The sequence below is a fragment of the Trachymyrmex cornetzi genome, unplaced genomic scaffold, assembly GCF_001594075.2.
Source record: "Trachymyrmex cornetzi isolate Tcor2-1 unplaced genomic scaffold, Tcor1.1 scaffold92, whole genome shotgun sequence".
In the NCBI taxonomy this organism is placed as follows: domain Eukaryota; kingdom Metazoa; phylum Arthropoda; class Insecta; order Hymenoptera; family Formicidae; genus Trachymyrmex; species Trachymyrmex cornetzi.
This window is the reverse complement of record NW_017300267.1, coordinates 1,784,090-1,803,352: the sequence shown is the minus strand read 5'-3', so window position 1 is coordinate 1,803,352 and position 19,263 is coordinate 1,784,090. Positions and strand designations below refer to the sequence as shown.

Genomic DNA, 19,263 nt, shown 5'->3' with positions numbered 1-19,263 from the left:
TATATATATATATATATATATGAATATCTGAATCTAAATGTTATAAAATTCCTCTAAAGAATTTTAAAGTTTGATTGACCTCGTTACATTAACAGTGAACACTTAAAAGGCACAATCAACGTCAACAGTACAAAAGTATCAAAATTAAATAGACAAATATTTTACCTTTCTTTCATAAGAAAACTACTGTAATATACGCATTCTGTGAATTTTAATGACCATTCTGTAATACAATTCTCAAGTCACTTTTCTCTTCAGTTAAAGCTACATTAAAATTGGTTATTTTATCTGCATAAATGCGCCTCATAGAGGTAGAAGTTTTTAAACAAGTGACTTAATTAATTATGTGAATTAATTATACAATCAGTCTCTAATATTACAGTGTAATATGTTAAACATAAAAATTCATTTTTTTTTACATCATGGCTTGATATTTTAGACGTGCAAGTAACGATGTAAGCTAAATGCTACTGTAAAATAAGCCACTAGTAATCTATTACTACATAAATTAGAAATTATAATAAATCAATTTTTGTAACAGAACCTTCTATCTTGATTTTATGCTATACTTAAAACTAAATTTTTTATACTTGCACGCAAAATGTGTCCACTTTTACATAATAAAATTTAATATACAACATTGTATACAACAAAGAGAAATAATTATTAAAGTATTATAACTGTTATAAAATTCACTCACACGTTCGAGATATCAAACTGTTGCATTATAAAATGCTATGATAAAAATAACTATATAAAATAAAACATAGCAGATATATTAAAACTATGTGAAACACGTATATAATATATAAACAAATTGCTTACAAATTACAAGTTTTTGTTACTTTACAGTGTTATGACTACTTTGATGTATTTGAACTTTCTTCACCAAATCAAAATATGCAAAAGAATATTGAATCCCATTCACACATTCCTATAATTTTAAATGATTTTTTAAACAAATTAAAGAGTGCTGAACTCATTAAAGGTTATAAATAAATAAATACGAAAGACAACTAAGAATGCAATTATTTTATTTCAACATGAATGTAATTACATTATTTGCATAATCGGAAAAACAAAACAAATAATCCTCATAGTAATATGTACCGTTTACATTTTCGATCTCCTCAAATATGTTCATATCAATATCACTTATGTTTCAGCACTCTAAAGACAAATAATATTGCAAATAATCTTGCATGTATTTCTGTAATTTTATGCTATTATAAATGTTATAAATTTTGTTTTCAATTCAAATATTATATCTTATATAAACATATTACATAATACATAATATAAACTAGAAAGTAATAAAATATATTGCTATTAAAATTTTTTAAAGAGTTTCATAGAAAACAGATATAATGTACCATATTTTTGAAATATATATCAATTACTATATATAATACATATAAATATATTAGAATAAATTGTATAGTATATCTTAAGTTTTAGATATATTTGAATAGCGAAGATTAAAAGCGTCAATTCACTGTAAAGTATCAGAAAACTTTCATTTTTATATAAATACAGTTCTCTTACGCTTAGCTTTCAATTATATAGGAGTTGAACCTTCCACAACATAAGCTACATATTGTTTTATGTTTGTTATAGCAAGATGCAGCACTTTGTTTCCTTATTACGTTCACTCCCATCTCCTTGGTTTTCCTGTGCCTTGCGAGCAGCTATTGCTCTCATTAAATCAAAGAATACCTGCAACGTGGAGTAAATGTTTTTATTCATTTCTGTGTAAACTGATTTTTTGAAACATATATTAATGATTGAGAGAAAATTAAAAATATGTAAAAAAAAAAAGAACTATCAATGTAATATTACAAGTAAATTACAATATGCAAATATTATTTAAAAAATTTACTTATTACACAGAATAATCTTTACCTTCTCCTGTCAAAACTTTTTTGTTTATTTATATTTATTCATCCAGTTAGTATTTTATTAAAATATTATATATATATATAAACATTATATATATTTACAAAATCTACATTATTTTCAAAATTGTTATATTCTCAAAAATTACTTAATTAATTAACTTTGTGTAAATTAACAAGATATATTTTTTGTTTTAACCCACAGCAATAATATATCCCTCAATTAAAAATAAAATATTTGATGCTTTTCTCTTTTCTTATAAAATAATTACTAATTATTTATAATACAAAAAATATAGTTTACTTATACGACATGTAACAAGACATTGCAACACAATGTAATTAAAAAAAAAAGAAAAGCATACATGCTTTGCATAAGCTGTGATAAGCTTTACAGATAAGTGTATAATTTCACATTTATTTTGTAAATATTAGCACAACTTTTATAATAAATATAGAATTTGGACATCTGAAATACGAATATAAAGCAGAGTTAAAACAGAGATATGCAACAAAATATCTTTTAAGTAATTAAATTATTTATTAATATTTTCTTAAAAAGTCACACAATATTAATTTATCTAAACATTTTCATTGCATATCTGTGACGTTGAGTATAAAAAGTGTTTGCATTAAACAAATACTCTCTATTGGCATTCCCTATATATTTTACACTGATATAAAGTATTAGCGAATTCGGTTGAACGCACTAGTGCGCACTGGTGTATACTAAAGCCATCGTACACAAATAGATGTAAAAATGTGTTTATGCATTCGAATTCGCTATAAAATTGCCAAGACAGGAAATTCCACCAGTTTTATTAACTTGTCAAAACACAAAATAAAATATGGTGCAAGAAAAAACAGCAAACCTATAGAATAATGCACTTCTTTTTCTTCCTCTTGGTACGGTCTTTACCTCGACTATTGCTTGCTGACTTATCTTCAATTTTGCGTGACCTTATTTCACGCATCAAGTCGAAAAATACCTGCAAATGTGCAATGGATGCTGTCTCAAAGCTTTAAGGCATATAAAATGTGCATTATGAAATAAATATATGTTTTTCATATATGTAAGAGAAGAAAATGAGAATTGTGCGCATATAAGCAATAGCACAATACATGGTGATATAACAATGTATATAAATATACATAGATTGCAATTAAGCCTATTTAAAAATGCATATTTCGTGCAATCGATTCATATGCGGTACATTACATTGAGGGTGAAAGTGAAAGCAACAAGAAATATATACGAAAATACATCTACTATTTTTGATAATTTAATTACATTAATATGAATGTATATATGTATGTATGTATGTATGTATGTATGTATGTATGTATGTATGTATGTATGTATGTATGTATGTATGTATGTATGTATGTATGTATTAATGTACGTATGTATGTATGTAGAATATGCTTGATGAGATAAAGTGTTCTGTAGTAAAACATCTAATTCAACAATACTACCACAAAGCCTATAAAAAAAAAGTTAATCCCAAAAGTTTTTTTATTTTACTAAAAACGAAATAGAGAAAAAGTCAGAATCGGAAAGTAACATCACAATTATTTTTTTAAGTAAAGACAATATAAGAAAAAATTACATATATAAAATATTTATTATATATATGTAGCATTTAATAAAATTAAATAAAAATTATACATAATCAGCATTTTACCTTGTCTACATTTTCTTTTGTTTTAGCGCTTGTTTCCACATAAGGAACACCCCATTGTTGAGATCTTGCTTGAGCTTCGGCTAAACTAACCTTCCTTTTTTCTTGTAAATCACTTTTATTTCCCACTAATAAAAATGGAATGTTCTCATCATTTTTTACCCTGAGAATTTGTTCTCTATAGAAAAGAAAACAGATTTTTTTCTATTCATGTGGAATGATCAAATAATATATTTATAATCAATTATAATTGTCATATATTAAAATTTTGTCCAATAACATAAAACTAGTGATTAATTTTATCAAATTTTACTGACCTAAATTCCTGTGTAGCTTGAAAGCTATCATCTTCTGTTATCGAAAATACACAGAGAAACCCTTCCCCACTACGAAAATAATTGTCACGAATCGCTGCATAATCTTCTTGTCCTGCAGTATCCAGGATATCTATTTGTACCTCTTCTCCATCTAATACAACTTTCTTTCTGTAGGAATCTGCTTTTGTAGGTTCATAATCTTCAACAAACTGATTTTAATATTACGATTAAAATTATCAGAAATATTTTTCTAATGTAATAATATTTAAAAATAAAATGCTTAAAGTATGATAACGTTTATCATTAGTAGACATCGGATTTTTATGCAGATATTTTTTGCAGACATGCATAAAATATACAAATTTGCACAAATATGAAAATATGCACAATATGTATAAATAAATATGCATTTTTTAAATGCTTTTTTAATAAGAAAAATTTATATTTTGATATTACTTTCCAAACTGCTCTCTAAATAAATATGAAATTGCATAAGAATCCAATGTCTAATCATTAGATACTTAAAATGGTAAAAATCACATCTTTCTTTGTTAAGTTAATAATAATAAACGGACATTCTTCATGATTAAAATATATTTAAGTTATTTTGTTTTTTTATTTTACCTCATCATACATGAATTGTAACGTCAGAGCAGACTTTCCAACACCTCCACTTCCAACCATTATAACCTTATGCATTGCTTGGGTAGCTCCTGGCTTCTTCGACATTTTTGAGATAATTACCTTCAATTAAGATAAAGTGGTCACTAAATATATTTGTCACATCTTAAAAATGTACAGTAACAGAACTTTGTGCTCGCAATATTTAGACTTTATAAACATAAATATATGTGACATTTATTTATTATTAATTGTATTATTTTTTTACAGAAATCTATATTTCCCGTTACATAATAACTGTAACAAAACTATAATTGTACAATTGTGTGTATATATCTTCTGCACTTCTTTAAAATAGGGGTTTCTTTCTGATGGTTATCTTAATTAAAGCAGAGCAGAAGTAACAATGGCAGGATGTGAGAATTACGTTGTCAGTGTGAGAAATCTAAGAAGACTAAGTATAGTTTCATGCATGTATATATATGCGTTCTCATATGTTTTATATATCATACAAATCTATAACATATTGTCTATATTTAAAACAAATAATTTAACATATCAGGATATCAATAAAGACAGAAAACTTCTAATATTTGTATTTTGCCTTTAGTTATAAGTTTATTCTAGTATTTGTATATTTCTACAAATTATATTCTATACTTCAGTAATATTTTTCAATAAATATAAATATTCTATATGTATAGATAATAATCAAGATATTAACACTACGATATAAGTAAGAAATATAACAGTTGCTTTTAGTATTATAGCAAGTAATATCACGCAGAAAGAGAAAGAAAAAATATAATATTCTGGAGACGCTACTGTCAAAGAAAAAGCAGAAGTGACAGAATTAAACAGAGAAAAGAAGAACAGGAAACTTACTTAATCAAAATAAATTGTACGCCCACCACTCAACACATGCTGTTCCTATTCAAGATTCACCGCTATTTTCGACCACGTGAAAGAATCAAACAAGAAATACCTAAAAGACACGTGGAGAAAAACGGAAGAAACTCGAAGGATACTTCATAAAAGGTGTATATATCCTCGTATTGTGACTGCGCTTTAATTTACTCCAGTTTCTTTTCTTTTCGTTATCTCATTCGCGCGAAGGTTCCCGATATACGGACGAACGTATATTATAAATAATTGCGACGAGACACGTAAGAATCACAGCGATGAGTCGCCGCGCCTGAATCGTCGTGTTTATCGAGCGACACTGGCCGGAGCAAGACAGGCCAGAGCCGCCGGAGGTTGTCGCAGTGTAATATGAGTAATCGAGAAAGGCGGTGCCGCGCTATCCTCGGAGGATAGCGCGGATGCCGCAAAAGCCGCACGTCGCTGCGTTGTAGCCGTCGGAAATCGTCGGACGGTTCGCGCGAAAATGAGGCTACACCCGGCCCGCTCTCGAACGAACGCGCGATGACGAAGGCGTTTTGCCTTCCTTCGATAAATACCTCTGAAAATCACGCAAATCGGGAGTGGCTGGCCGTTCCGTGATCTCTCGTAGCCGTCACACGCGTTGGTTTTTACTTTCACGCAATCGAATAGTTCTGACGGTCAAGCGCCGGCGGCGTCTCGATCGCCGTATCGTCGCATCTATTCGCGTAAACTTAGCCGATACGTCGATCAGGTTTCATGGTTAAAAATATATGTTTAATTGTAACTAAATGTCTGTTACTTTTTAATTTCAAAACTCCTCATATATAATATTCACGAAATAAATAATTTCACACGGAAATCTTATTTATTTATTTATTTATTAAATATCAGTTAAATTCATATAAATCTAAGTTCAAATAAACTGCAATTAACTTAATTAATTCAAACAATATCTTTATTTTAGACCGTATATGTGAGAAACACAATCAATATTAGAAATTAAAAAATACCTATTACGGTCAAAGCTGTAGGATCTCCGTTAAATAATTCAATCTTGAATTACTAATATATACTATATATTGAAAAAGAATACAATAATACGGTATATATGCAAGTACATATATAGTATATATTAGTAATTCAAGATTGAATTATTTAAGCAACGAAGATCCAGCTTCGACCGTAATAGGCATTTTTTAATTTCTAGTATTAATTAATTCGATTAATTCAATAAAGCGATATTATTTAGAGAAAAAATTCTATACAATCCGTTGATGATCCTAATCCACTCTTATTTTCTACATATTAAATAAAAAAATTAATAATTCTATCTACGTTAACAAAATTCTATCTACGTTTAACAAGGATCAACGATTAAATTAATCGAAGTTTACAGCCCTAATGTGTGGCGTAATATGGCACATTTTTCGAATAAAAATTCATCCTTTCCACATCCTGAATAATACAAATTGCACGTGTATCGGAAGAAGTACGTGCTTTAATTCTGTCTAAATATTCGCGCATTATGACGCAACCGTTTGCGTTGCTTGCACTTTTTGCACTTGGCATCTTCGCTTTCTCTCTTTTCAAAGCTAAATATATATCTATCTCATTTTAAGTGCAAAAATATTTGGAAATTTCATACAACGCGAACAGACCTAATATTTGGCTCAAAAAACAATCAGAGATGTTTTCGTAATTCAGCATATCAATTTTCGATGAATAATAATAATAAATAATTAAAATAACTGTAATAAGTGTCTCGAATAATTAACAGATGTGCGAATATTTAGAATAGATCGATTTCCCAATATGCGCATATAACTTCACATCGTCATTGAAGTTGAACATCACGTACGTTACTCATGTAATTATAGGTCTGTTCGCGTTTCATGAAATCTCTAAATATTTTTGCACTTAAAATGAGATAGATATATATTTGGCTTTGAAAAGAGAGAAAGCGAAGATACTGATAGCGTATTTCACTGGTAGAGTTGGTGCGCACTCAGTGCACTTTAAGGCTGTTGTACACAAATCGACATGAAAATGTACATTTAATAAAAATATAGACATAAATTAAACCATGAAATCTTTAATACATTTTATTGTGATATTTGATAAAATATACATTGGGTATTTTATTAACTGAGATCTCTCACTTTTACAGTCAGATTAGGTTAATGTACAACAGCTTTAATGTGCACTGAGTGCGCACCGGTTCTGCCAGTGAAATACGCTATGAGTGCAAAAAGTGCGAGCAACGCGAACAGACCTTGTGACTTTTTAATTATCTATTATCAGTATGCCTTGTTAATTTGATATGGAAATGAAACAAAACTCTGTTATTTGCTAGAGAAATTTACAGTCGTGTCCACGAATGTTGATATTTAAAATGGAGCATGATTCTTCTCAATTTTCCATATAATCTAGGGTGCGTTCCGTTTCTCACATGATGCGCATAATGCATCGTTTATCCTTGTTGCTCACCAAATGTTAAACAAGGACAATGGATGCATCATGCACATCATGCGCGATACGGAACGCACCTCTAGATTAGTTTATTCGGGTTTGTTCGGTATTGCTCTCAAATCTGTTCGAATCTGCAGACCCGGCAGATGGATAAAAATAACTCGCACACGGAGTAATTATAACCTCTACAATATTCTGTGTGTGTATTTCGTTGAAATTATTAAAAACAATGTTTTATTAATAATAATAAGAATTGTTTTAGCGGTATAATTCAAATATCTTTTCATCTAAACATCGATATATCGTAATGACTGCATCGTCGAATACTGGTGCTGAAAAAGAGATTGAAGATCCCGTTGAGCGGATGTTAAAGAAAACCGGTTGCATAGAATTACACTATCAAGTTCAAGTATAACTGGCTAATGCTCGTTTTTACAATACAAATTAATTTTTACAATATAATTAATTTTAATCTTAGTCCAACTTACTCTTCATCTTTTTTTAATTCTTAGACCTAGAAAAAAATTAGTTGAACCAAGATTAAAATTATTCTACATTGATAGAAACGGATATATAAGTGTTAATTAAAGTTTAACTACCTATAGTTTCAGTTCTAGAAGAACGATACAAAACTATGAGTTAACTTTAGCTTTAACTTTAAGTATATAAATTAATTCCACTGATCGATTGTTGTAAAGTAAATGTTAAATTTTGATTATGTTAATAATATTCTTATTTTATTTAATAACTGATTTGATAAATAACTTTCCAGGAATGTATAGCGGAACATCAGGACTGGAGAAAGTGTCAAAATGAAGTAAAAAAGTTTAAAGAATGCATGGATAAACACACAAAGCAACAAGAACAAAGACATTAATAGCGCTTTGATTGAAAAAAATTATAAAAAGATGAAGTCAATGATAAGTAAATATATAAGATCTTTCTTACCTCCTATTTGGAATGGTGAGAGCTGTAAGATGGTAATAGTGGTTCGATCAGATTTACCTATGGGAAAAGGTAAAACTGCTGCTCAATGTGCTCACGCTGCTTTAGAATGCTGTCGCCAAACCCTCAATAACGAAAAGAAGCGATTAATGTTTGAATCCTGGTTACAATGTGGGCAGCCTAAAATTGTTGTTAAAATACCAAACGAGCAAGAGCTATTGATCTTAGCAGGTAAAGCTGAACGTGCTGGTTTAATTACTGCCATAATAAAAGATGCTGGTATAACTCAGCTGAAGCCTGGTACAGTCACAGTTGTTGGTATAGGTCCTGGTTCCAATGAAACCATCGATAGTCTTACATCAAGATTAAAATTGTTATAATTTTGTTATATCAAAACATAATTTAATATTATAAATTTATATAAATTTTTCAAAGAAATATTTGATTCAAATTTTTTATCAAAATACTTCATTCACAATCTAAGATTAATAATTTCATGATGCTGTTAAAAGAATATTATATTTATGTGAAGAGTTATAATTTTTAAATAAAATTTTAAGAAAAGCATTTCTCTGTATAAAATAAAAATTTCAAAATTAAATAACTATACTTTTAAGATATGTAATTATAATAAGGTTCCCCTTAAGTTCTATATGGTACTGTATAGTGTACATAATGTAGATAATATGTAAAGAAAAAAGAACTATGTACATATATATAATAAAGAAATAATTTCTAACTGTAATATAAATTGTATTTCTTAATCAAATGTTGCTTTTGTTATTGAATAGGTCCATATCAATTGCAAATATACAAAAAAGTCAAATCAGGTATATAAAACAATTATTATTATCAAGTTGTACAATACATTACCTAATCTGGCAAAAAGATTAATTAAATAAAATATCTTTCCTGCTTGTTGGGCTGTAATGAGACATGATATAACAATTTCATTATACTAAAATATTTGCTATAATACTAACTCCTCCATATATCTACAAAAAGCATCTCAAAACACATATTTGAAGACACACAACTTTTGGAAATAAATTGTATATACATATATATACATATTAGACACACTGGCATTCATAGAAGCATAATTTGTATAACATGTCTAAATGTGCTCTTCAAAAAAGTAAACTTAACATATAATTTGAACATAGATAATACTATAAAGAAATAAAAAGTAGATTGTATTAAATTGCTTTCACTGTAGTGGATATTAAAAATATAAATGTATCATAAAGATTTTACCGATCCCATAAAATATACATATATGGATCATTAAAATATTCTCAAGAGATCCCATAAAATATACATATACGGATCATTAAAATATTCTCAAGAGATTATACATAGACAATCATATTATCTAAGTTCTTACAAGATTGAGCAATAATAATACGACAGGAAAATGCGTGCTTACAGCGTAAACTCGCATATCAGATCATATTTCAATTTTCTGTATAAAGTACTTATACTTATTCAACAATGTGCAAATAACATGTTAACTTACTTGAATAAAATCGGAAGAATGTTATATAGGTGCTCTTTTATTTTCCACGTTTGTGTATGTGATCACTATTTGTACATTGCGTATTTAATAACAAAACTGAATTAATGATGATAGTTTAAATTACATACTTTGAAAGATCAAATCTTTTTATAAAATTTAGAACAAGATATGAAAATGTTCTCATATAAAACACACCAAAAATATTGTTTTTTTAAATCATAACTTCTTTATTCAATTTATAAATTATTTTTTCTTAGCTATTATAAAAGTTCATTAATTAATGGATCCTTTTAATTTCTAATACTCTTTTTAACAAACTTTCAAATTTTTTACTAAAATTCGATTAAATTTAACCGAAAATTTTAATTGTTTTTTTTTTAATCGCTAATTATTCAAAAGCTATTGGCATCCTAATATAAAAAATGATAAAAAAATTTATAGTTAAAATATGTCGGATAATTTTGGAACATTAATTCTTGATAAATCTACTATTAATATGTATAAATCAGTATGACTTTTATGTATACAATTATCGCATACACAATTTTTAAACCATTCAACTAGAATCAAATTATATGTTACGAAAGTTATATAAATATTTCATTTCTACCATTCTTATTCAAGTGCACATTGTAATATTCTTAGTATAGAGTAAACGTGGAATAATTACAAGATATAATGAAATTAAACAATAGCGTAAAAAATGTATACTTTGTTAAAAGATTTTTTACACGTATATATATATATATATATAATTATTTTTGTTTGTATACTAGTGCATAATCATACAAGTAATTGTCTGAATATGTAAGAATATATGTACTAATGTTATAAAGATATATACTATTCCTCGAATGGATAAAGATACTTAATAATTATACGTGGTATGTGACTTGTAGATATAAAATTGCCGATATAATTAATACTGCCAATTATTAATTTATATATTAAATTGAAATTTATGTCTGTTTATAGCATATACTCATATCATACTCATTTATTTCTGTTGTATCTATTAATTTCATATCACATGGCCAGATTTGACAAATTTGATATATTCCTAATTATAGGATGTGCACAATATTTCAGTTCTGTAGCACATATTAGAGTACTACTAGATTGACGTTTGGCAAATGTACATCACATCACTTGTAATTAAAAATGTCATCAATTTAATATTTATACTTGCAATGGACGAATATTAAGTAATTATTTTACCGAGTTCTGACGGTTCTACATAATTATTTAATACATGCGGCGCTTCGTTGAATTCATCAAGTTCATCACCATTATCCGCGCCTTGCGCGAGTAAAAAATATTGTTCACTTCTGGTGGGCCATAATAAATGAGCCATTACACAATAAGCAAAACAGTCTGCCGAATATGTTATACCTATAAATTGACAATGCGTTAAATACGAAATATAGCTGAAGAAAATTAATTTTAACATTTTACAAACTTTACTCACCTAACAACAGCTTAAACCTCCATAGTGCGCTTATTTGAAGCGCTATAAGTGCTATAATGGGTAAATATATAAACCAAACTAATGACGATGCACCAAAGTGAAGAAGAAAGTTCAATTTTTGAGTATTATGCTCGTATGTCATGGTGTTTCGAAGTTCATATAGAAACCATACCATTATGGCACTTCGGAATAACAATATAAACCATCCTGGCCAAGTTTGATATTCATCTATGTCTTCAATAATATCAACTTCTGTCTGAAAAAATTAATTCATAATAAAAAGAGTTTACACTTACTGCAATTTATAAACGAGATATATAAATAGGGAAAATAGTTACCATATTCCATACATATAACAAAATGTGCACAACCCCATAACAAAACCATATTGCAAACACCAGTGGCTTCCATGTTAATTCCATTCTTGTTACTGCCCATCCTTTGGCAAGTAAGAGTAACAATAACATAAAGGACGTCTAGAAATAAAAGTAACTTAACATTAAAATTTCGTGAAAATAACACCAAAAAGTATTCATAGTCGATACTTATCTTTAAGACCATCTTGAATCAATCACAAAGCTGTATTAGCATCTCAAGACATAACTTAAGATGGTCTTAAAATAAGAACCGACTATGAATATAAATACCGGCATTAGCTTATGAAATCTTGAAATTGTACTTAAGACAGTCCTAAATATAAATATCAACTATGAATACTGATTTATAGCTCTTATCGCACGAATAATAAGCAATATTAATAATTATCTTTGTGATGGATTATAATTAAAATATCATTATAATAATTATGACTTCAACATTTTCGTATTAGAATTTTTTAATCTATCAGATTATGTTATTAATATATTTGATGGTGTGAAGCCCTGTATGTACATACTATATACTAAACAAAATATACATTTTTAAATAAATTTAAAAAGATTAATAAGTATGGCTATATTGTATAGAATACATTAGATTACTTGAATTTAATGAGTTTAATAATATTTGATATTCACGAGATGTTTTCCTTACCCGTGAGAGAATATCAAAAATATCACCGGCAACTTCTAATTGCTCATAACCTACTCCGTCTAGTGCAAATTTCAACACGTGTATCAAGATTAAACATACTGCCACAAATTCTAATAATAAACTTGCAGTGAACAATCTTGTTACAGGATGCTTTTGCAATCTTACTGCATACAACTGCAGTGGCACCAATATGATGTAACACACAAAAAACAGCAAGTATAGTTCGATGGTATTCTGTCTGTCATATGAGAACTGATAAGTCAGACTGTTTAGGCCACTGACGTTTGGATTGCCGTTTACTAGCCAGATGTCATATTCCAATTCGTCGTGCCTGCTATAATATTCCCATTGGCAAGTTGTTTTGTTCCTATAACACGCCACCAAGCTCATGTACCAAAATCGTGGTTGCCAGAAGTCCTGTATAACGTATGTAAACTGATGTCCCTTCACGATATTCCATACAGAATCCTCGTCTGGGCATAATTTGTCTCGAGGACAAGGGACTCGTCTTCAAAATGCAAAGTTAACATTAGTTACTCGTACGAGTATATGGGATGCTTTCCAACACAAGAAATGGAGATAACAGATATTGATTTCCAGCAAGAGATACAACATAACATAGTGATTATGTTTATTTAACGATGACGAACAACAAGGACGTAATGATTCTCCGTATTATTATGACTGTATTCAATATGATGCTCATAATGCTCTTGGATTTCGTCCTTATTGTTTTTGTTTTTTTATCTTTATTGCTCATTTCATCCTTATTGTTTATCTAATGTCAAATAAGGATGAATGATGCTCATAAGACTTGTGAACACCTAATGAAATACAGTCTATGTCATCTGTCTCTTGCTGGAAAGCATCAATAATGTAATAGATTGAAACGTCGAAATATACCTCAGAAAGTCTTGACCTTCCTCGTTGCAGTCTGGATCGTAGGAACTCTTCTTTAAAGTGTTAAACATATAGGCGCACGCTGCACTCTTGTCAGTCAGCGTACGATTGCCGTAATACTCGAGGAAGTGGCCACGGTCGAGTATCGCTAAGGTGATCGGCACGTCGAAGTCCGTTCTCGCGGTCACATTGCCGAAAATGTAACCATACGAGTCCTTTTGCCGATGACGGTCGGTCTTCTGGAAGCCGAACTTGATGAGGAACCGGAAAAACTCTCGCGTGTTGAACGTGCCGGTGATATGAGTGGAATACGCGTAGTCCGGCCGCAACGACAGGCAGAGCAGCACGCAGAGAACGCGCACCAGCCGTCGACCGGCAGTCATTTTCCAGGGTGGACCCAGCCTCCGCTGATCCCGTCGTTCGCGATCGCGCCTCGCCTCGCCTAACCGTGTCGCGCCTCGTGTCGCGAGTTGTCAGGAGCCGTCGGGCACCCTCAACATCTTCCTGAGCGATATCGCACACAGCTGTTGCACGACGTGCGACGCAGATGCTTCCCCATGCCACTCGCGGCCCTCATCGACACCTCATCGAGACGCGACGATATCCTCCCGGGAGCATCTCCGTTCGGACATTGTCGTTGTCGTCGTCGTTGCGTGGCGTTGTCGCCTCCGGCGATATCCGCCGAGTGATAATTGTCGATTTGTCCTGCACGGAAAAAAAGAGAGATAGCCGTTAATGACACGCCGTGTGTACTCTTACTCTCCCTTGGCACTTTGAACTCGCCTTTTCCTATCGATTTTCCCCACCCAAACAGACCGTTCGCTTCGACTGCTCCAAGGAGAAATTGACGCTTCCCAACATCGTCTGGTGAAAACTTTCTTTGCCGCGCGATTGCCGTACTTACTTGTTACGCAATAACAGAAGAAAATTTTAGTCCACTCGGTTATTAAACAAGCGATATGGATCAGAGTTATCGCGAAATACTGATAAAATATCGGCGACGCAAAAATTCACTACGTTCTTTCGAGGACACGGTAACATTCGTTAAACCGCTAAAAATAAACGGAAATATAGTATGTATGATGACGAGCATGCACTGTCGCATGCGATTTAATCTATCATTAATCGCTATTAATAACAATCGAAGTCTATCTCTAGTTACAGCGAAGCGACTTTCTCATTTCCGTGTTTGTAATCAAAATAGTTACAAGTATAAAGTTACAAGAATGAGCAAGAATGTAAATATTTCATCCAAAATAAGGACGTTTTCACTTATATTTGGATTTCTTAAATTCTTGAAATTTCGATTTTATTTGACAAACATCATCGAAACCATTTATTTTTAGAAGTTTTGTCTGCGCCATCTTGTGACGAGATGTAGCATCTTTTGGCGGGATGCGTTGCATCTAGACGCCATTTACGACGCCCAAGCTGCAAAAGCGCGCCAAAACTGCGTCATACGTGACTCGTAACAAAGGCACGCTAAAAAACCATGGCAACAATACACAAAAACTGTAATCAGTAAAATGTAAGCAGTAGTAAATCCAATGTTTCCTTACTGTTTACCTACTGTTTTTCCTACGTTTTTTGTGTCAACTACCACGATCCTGACCTACAGGCGTCATTCTTACTGACAAAAACTAATGAATAGAATGTATTCAAGATTATTTTCTTCGAGTCGACCAAATGTTATTTTTACCATTTAATAAATAAAGAACGATCACTCTTCCGTGTATGAAATACTTTCTGAAAGGAAAGTAGTGAATGTAAAGTTTCTGACGAAAGAATGTTTCTGTAGGTTATAAATAAATATGAAATTGAAAACGTAGGACATTTCAACGTAAGACAATTTTTGGCCCTGAAAAGGGCCGATTGATAGAAAGTGGCAATTTAAGCACGCTCTCCGCGGATTCTGCGGGCCAACTGGATATCTTTGGGCATGATGGTAACCCTCTTGGCGTGAATAGCGCAAAGGTTGGTGTCCTCGAACAGACCGACGAGATAGGCTTCGCTCGCCTCCTGAAGAGCCATGACGGCCGAGCTCTGGAAGCGGAGATCGGTCTTGAAGTCCTGAGCGATTTCACGGACCAGTCGCTGGAACGGAAGCTTGCGGATCAGAAGCTCTGTGCTCTTCTGGTAACGACGGATCTCACGAAGAGCGACGGTTCCAGGACGATAACGATGAGGCTTCTTCACACCACCAGTTGCGGGAGCACTCTTACGCGCCGCTTTTGTTGCCAACTGCTTACGTGGAGCCTTGCCTCCGGTGGATTTGCGAGCGGTCTGCTTGGTTCTTGCCATCTTGAATGAGTTCGATCGCTGTTCGTATTATCCGTATGCTACGACGAGCTATAGCGGTATGTGCGTCTGCCGAAAAACGCTTCGTTTATATAGGGTCGCTGGCCCCGCACACGGGACGCTGATTGGCTGGCGCGATAGTGGTGGGGATGGCCGTAGAAGTGGCTGTACAGCCAGCACTGCTAGCAATTACTCTGTAAATTCTAATTTTGTTGGTGGTATTCCAGTGCAATTAGAGTATAAGTAGCTAAAATATTTAGTCTGATGTCTTAAAATATTTGAGTGATATGAATAATAACTAAAGCTTTGAAAAAACTTAAATAAAAATGTTCAGAGCATTTGAGGAGCATTGAAATTAGAAATAAAATTTATTGAAAAAAAAAAACAAGAATATTCCAATTAAAAAATCAATAATTTATCCGACCTTGAAAGTTTTTTTACTCAGCTATGTACTTTAGATATTTGATGCCATACTATTGTTCTAAAATTCAGTTTTAGCATTCATCAGAAAGATTTTTGTGTAAAGAGAACTGTAAACAATCAAAATATAGTACAATGATTATTCGACGATAATCATGATATATTTTGAATCAGTTTTAAAGTTATATAAATTGATCGTGTAACGCAAAAATATTTCTGCTTTGATATATTTATGTCTTTTATTTTTCTTAAGAACAAAAAATATTAAATATAATACTGAAATAATGTAGATATTAAATATTTTAATAATAATATCAAGAAAAATAATTCAATATCTTTTTTTAAATTTTAATTTAAAATACAATTTTTCACCACAAAAAATCACCCCCATTACCTTGGCTCATCATCATTGAAAATCATATTCGTGATCGGTCAAATATTTAGTGCTCTTTATTCACTAATTTTTTGCTCCAATACGAATTTGGTAATTATTTAGAATACGGGGCCTCACCTCCGATTTTGATTAAATTGGGCTCATTCGACGCGTTTTCACTCACAATAAAAGAATCTGGAAAAAAAAATGCGGCGGTCAGCCTCGTGAACCGAGATGTCAAGCGTTAAAGTTTGAAATTTTAGAAGTTAAGATACCTGTCATTCTAACTAAATGGACATGTTCATCAAACTCAACTCGACTCAACTGTGCAGAGTGGATCTGTGAGCGTTCGCTACTATTGATTAGTGATTTAGACAGGTCTAGAAGAATACACCAATAACGAGTGCGTACAAATCCGCAAAGGTTCAATCTACTGAACACGACCTATGTTTCGAAAATGAACATGCGCTGTAGTCGCGCACGTATTCTGTAAGCAGATAAAATACTATTCTGCAGATTGCCATTTGATCATAATTGTAAAATGTCGTATCCAATACAGCAACTAAACAAAAATCCTTGGCTTGCTGTCCAAGATATAGTTGGAGATGCTAAATTTATGGCCGAAATTTATACGGAAATTGTTCTGGGATCATAATTTAACTGACCACAAACGAATGATTCTTGTCAATTTCGCATATTTAAATGCAATATCGGAAAACGTTTTACATGACATCTTAGCTTTTACGTTAAAGAAAGCATATACAAGAAATCGAAAATATGAAATACATTGCTGGTTTAATTATTTAAATCATGAGGTATAATATATTATTTTATCTTTAATTAATTAATGGATTGAATAATATATTATGTAGCATTTGTAACAATTTTCAAAATTTATAGGAATTTGGACAACGACGAAGTCGAGTATATAGCTACAGCGTTTATTTCCACGAAATGTTGGATTTAAATTTTAATCCATATAAAAAAAATTCAAAAAAGATATACATTTTAAATAACCTATTCTCTGCTTTAAAAATTTATGCAATATTATGCATATATTTACTGCTTTAAAAACAAAAATTCACTGCTTTAAAAATTCTTTGCATTAGCAGTGAATTTGTGTTTTTAAAGGAGTGCTTTTGTGTTTTTAAAGCAGTGCTTTTGTGTTTTTAAAGCAGTGCTTTTGTGTTTTTAAAGCAGTGCTTTTGTGTTTTTAAAGCAGTGCTTTTGTGTTTTTAAAGCAGTGCTTTTGTGTTTTTAAAGCAGTGCTTTTGTGTTTTTAAAGCAGTGCTTTTGTGTTTTTAAAGCAGTAATCTTGTATTTTTAAAGCAGTGAATTTGTATTTTTAGAGCAGTAATCTTGTATTTTTAAAGCAGTAAATTTTTGTTTTTAAAGCAGTGCTGTCATTTTTAAATTCAAATTCTGAATTGGAGTACACTAGTGCAAAATCTTATTGCACTATTTCAGAACTAGTTCAGAATTCTTCGAAAAAGAACAGATCTTACGTATGCATAGCGCTGCAGCGAGTCAGAATGACAGGTATCTTAACCTCTAAAATTTCGAACTTTAACGCTTGATATCTCGGTTCACGAGGCCGACCGCCGTATTTTTTTTCCAGACTCTTTCATTGTAAGTGAAAACGCGTCAAATGAGCCCAATTTAATCAAAATCGGAGGTGAGGCCCCGTATTCTAAATAATTACCTACGAATTTTTTTGCTCCAGTCGTTTAGCAGGAAATCAAATTTAAAAAGACGGGTTTAGCTTGTCATTAAGCTGAACCCCCCCCCGTCCCTTATACTGAAAAAAATATATACAGCAACGCTACAATGAAATCAAATGCACTAGATTTTTTGTTTTTTATTTGCTCCAAGATGGCGCAAATAGAATTTGAAATTTTTTTTTTTAAGAAATATCAATATTTGCCGCGAGAACCTGCATGGTTCGCGTCGCTCTACTTAAGTTCCTTTTCTATCTCTATAGAATTATTTATTTGTATGTATTCGGTATCAAAGGAATCGTTGGGTCACGTATTATCGGAAGATGACGAAATCAAATTTTTTTGCTAAATGTAACACGTGAGAAATCGATGAGAAGTAAACGTCTTCTCCCAGTCAATCAACGCGCTGTGTACTTAATTCCCTTATATAATGTTCCAAAAATTATTTGCTCTCACATGTATTTGGTGCCAAAATAATCCTAAGACAATATGCTATTGAAAAATACTGAAACTCGATTTATTTGCTAACTGTAACATGTGAAAAGTAATTAGTTAATCGAGGACGCTCCGCGGCAAAGCTCGCCAATTAAGTTGCAAAATATCCGCATATCATAATAAATCGGATATTTTTTGCAATACGTGAAAGAAGAGTTTTAAGAAATTTCGTGACCGTTTAAGGATTGTTTTATTTCTGTGTTCAGGATAATATTATTTTCTTATA

General features: G+C 31.2%; 5 protein-coding genes across 8 annotated transcripts; 2 read left to right on the top strand and 3 right to left on the bottom strand.

Annotated features, from left to right (window-relative positions):
• Nucleotides 1-1,449: 1,449 nt before the first annotated feature.
• On the bottom strand, nt 1,450-6,085 carry Rala (Ras-like protein A). 4 transcript variants are annotated; one of them, XM_018520582.1, is made up of 7 exons: nt 5,976-6,085; nt 5,401-5,500; nt 4,519-4,638; nt 3,895-4,103; nt 3,581-3,755; nt 2,768-2,884; nt 1,640-1,716 (listed from the first exon to the last, which is right to left on the bottom strand). In XM_018520582.1, the coding sequence occupies exons 3-6, from the start codon at nt 4,621-4,623 to the stop codon at nt 2,768-2,770; spliced, it is 606 nt and encodes a 201-aa protein (XP_018376084.1). In that variant the 5' UTR covers nt 4,624-4,638; nt 5,401-5,500; nt 5,976-6,085; the 3' UTR covers nt 1,640-1,716. The 4 variants fall into 4 exon arrangements, with proteins under 4 accessions (XP_018376085.1, XP_018376084.1, XP_018376082.1 ...); XM_018520580.1 differs by lacking the exon at nt 5,401-5,500; XM_018520581.1 differs by lacking the exon at nt 5,976-6,085 and having other exon boundaries at nt 5,401-5,968.
• A 1,868-nt stretch (nt 6,086-7,953) lies between these two features.
• Nucleotides 7,954-8,759, top strand: LOC108769562 (cytochrome c oxidase assembly factor 4 homolog, mitochondrial). Its single transcript, XM_018520597.1, has 2 exons — nt 7,954-8,278; nt 8,642-8,759. The coding sequence occupies exons 1-2, from the start codon at nt 8,177-8,179 to the stop codon at nt 8,744-8,746; spliced, it is 207 nt and encodes a 68-aa protein (XP_018376099.1). The 5' UTR covers nt 7,954-8,176; the 3' UTR covers nt 8,747-8,759.
• Nucleotides 8,755-9,205, top strand: LOC108769561 (peptidyl-tRNA hydrolase 2, mitochondrial). The gene has a single exon (XM_018520595.1). The coding sequence runs from the start codon at nt 8,778-8,780 to the stop codon at nt 9,192-9,194; it is 417 nt and encodes a 138-aa protein (XP_018376097.1). The 5' UTR covers nt 8,755-8,777; the 3' UTR covers nt 9,195-9,205.
• A 2,021-nt stretch (nt 9,206-11,226) lies between these two features.
• LOC108769595 (transmembrane protein 145) lies at nt 11,227-14,497 on the bottom strand. Its single transcript, XM_018520634.1, has 5 exons — nt 13,737-14,497; nt 12,834-13,341; nt 12,140-12,277; nt 11,802-12,057; nt 11,227-11,725 (listed from the first exon to the last, which is right to left on the bottom strand). The coding sequence occupies exons 1-5, from the start codon at nt 14,114-14,116 to the stop codon at nt 11,535-11,537; spliced, it is 1,473 nt and encodes a 490-aa protein (XP_018376136.1). The 5' UTR covers nt 14,117-14,497; the 3' UTR covers nt 11,227-11,534.
• Nucleotides 14,498-15,532: 1,035 nt separating this feature from the next.
• Nucleotides 15,533-16,073, bottom strand: LOC108769600 (histone H3). Its single transcript, XM_018520637.1, has one exon. It carries the CDS (start codon nt 16,032-16,034, stop codon nt 15,624-15,626), a length of 411 nt encoding a protein of 136 aa, XP_018376139.1. The 5' UTR covers nt 16,035-16,073; the 3' UTR covers nt 15,533-15,623.
• Nucleotides 16,074-19,263: the final 3,190 nt, after the last annotated feature.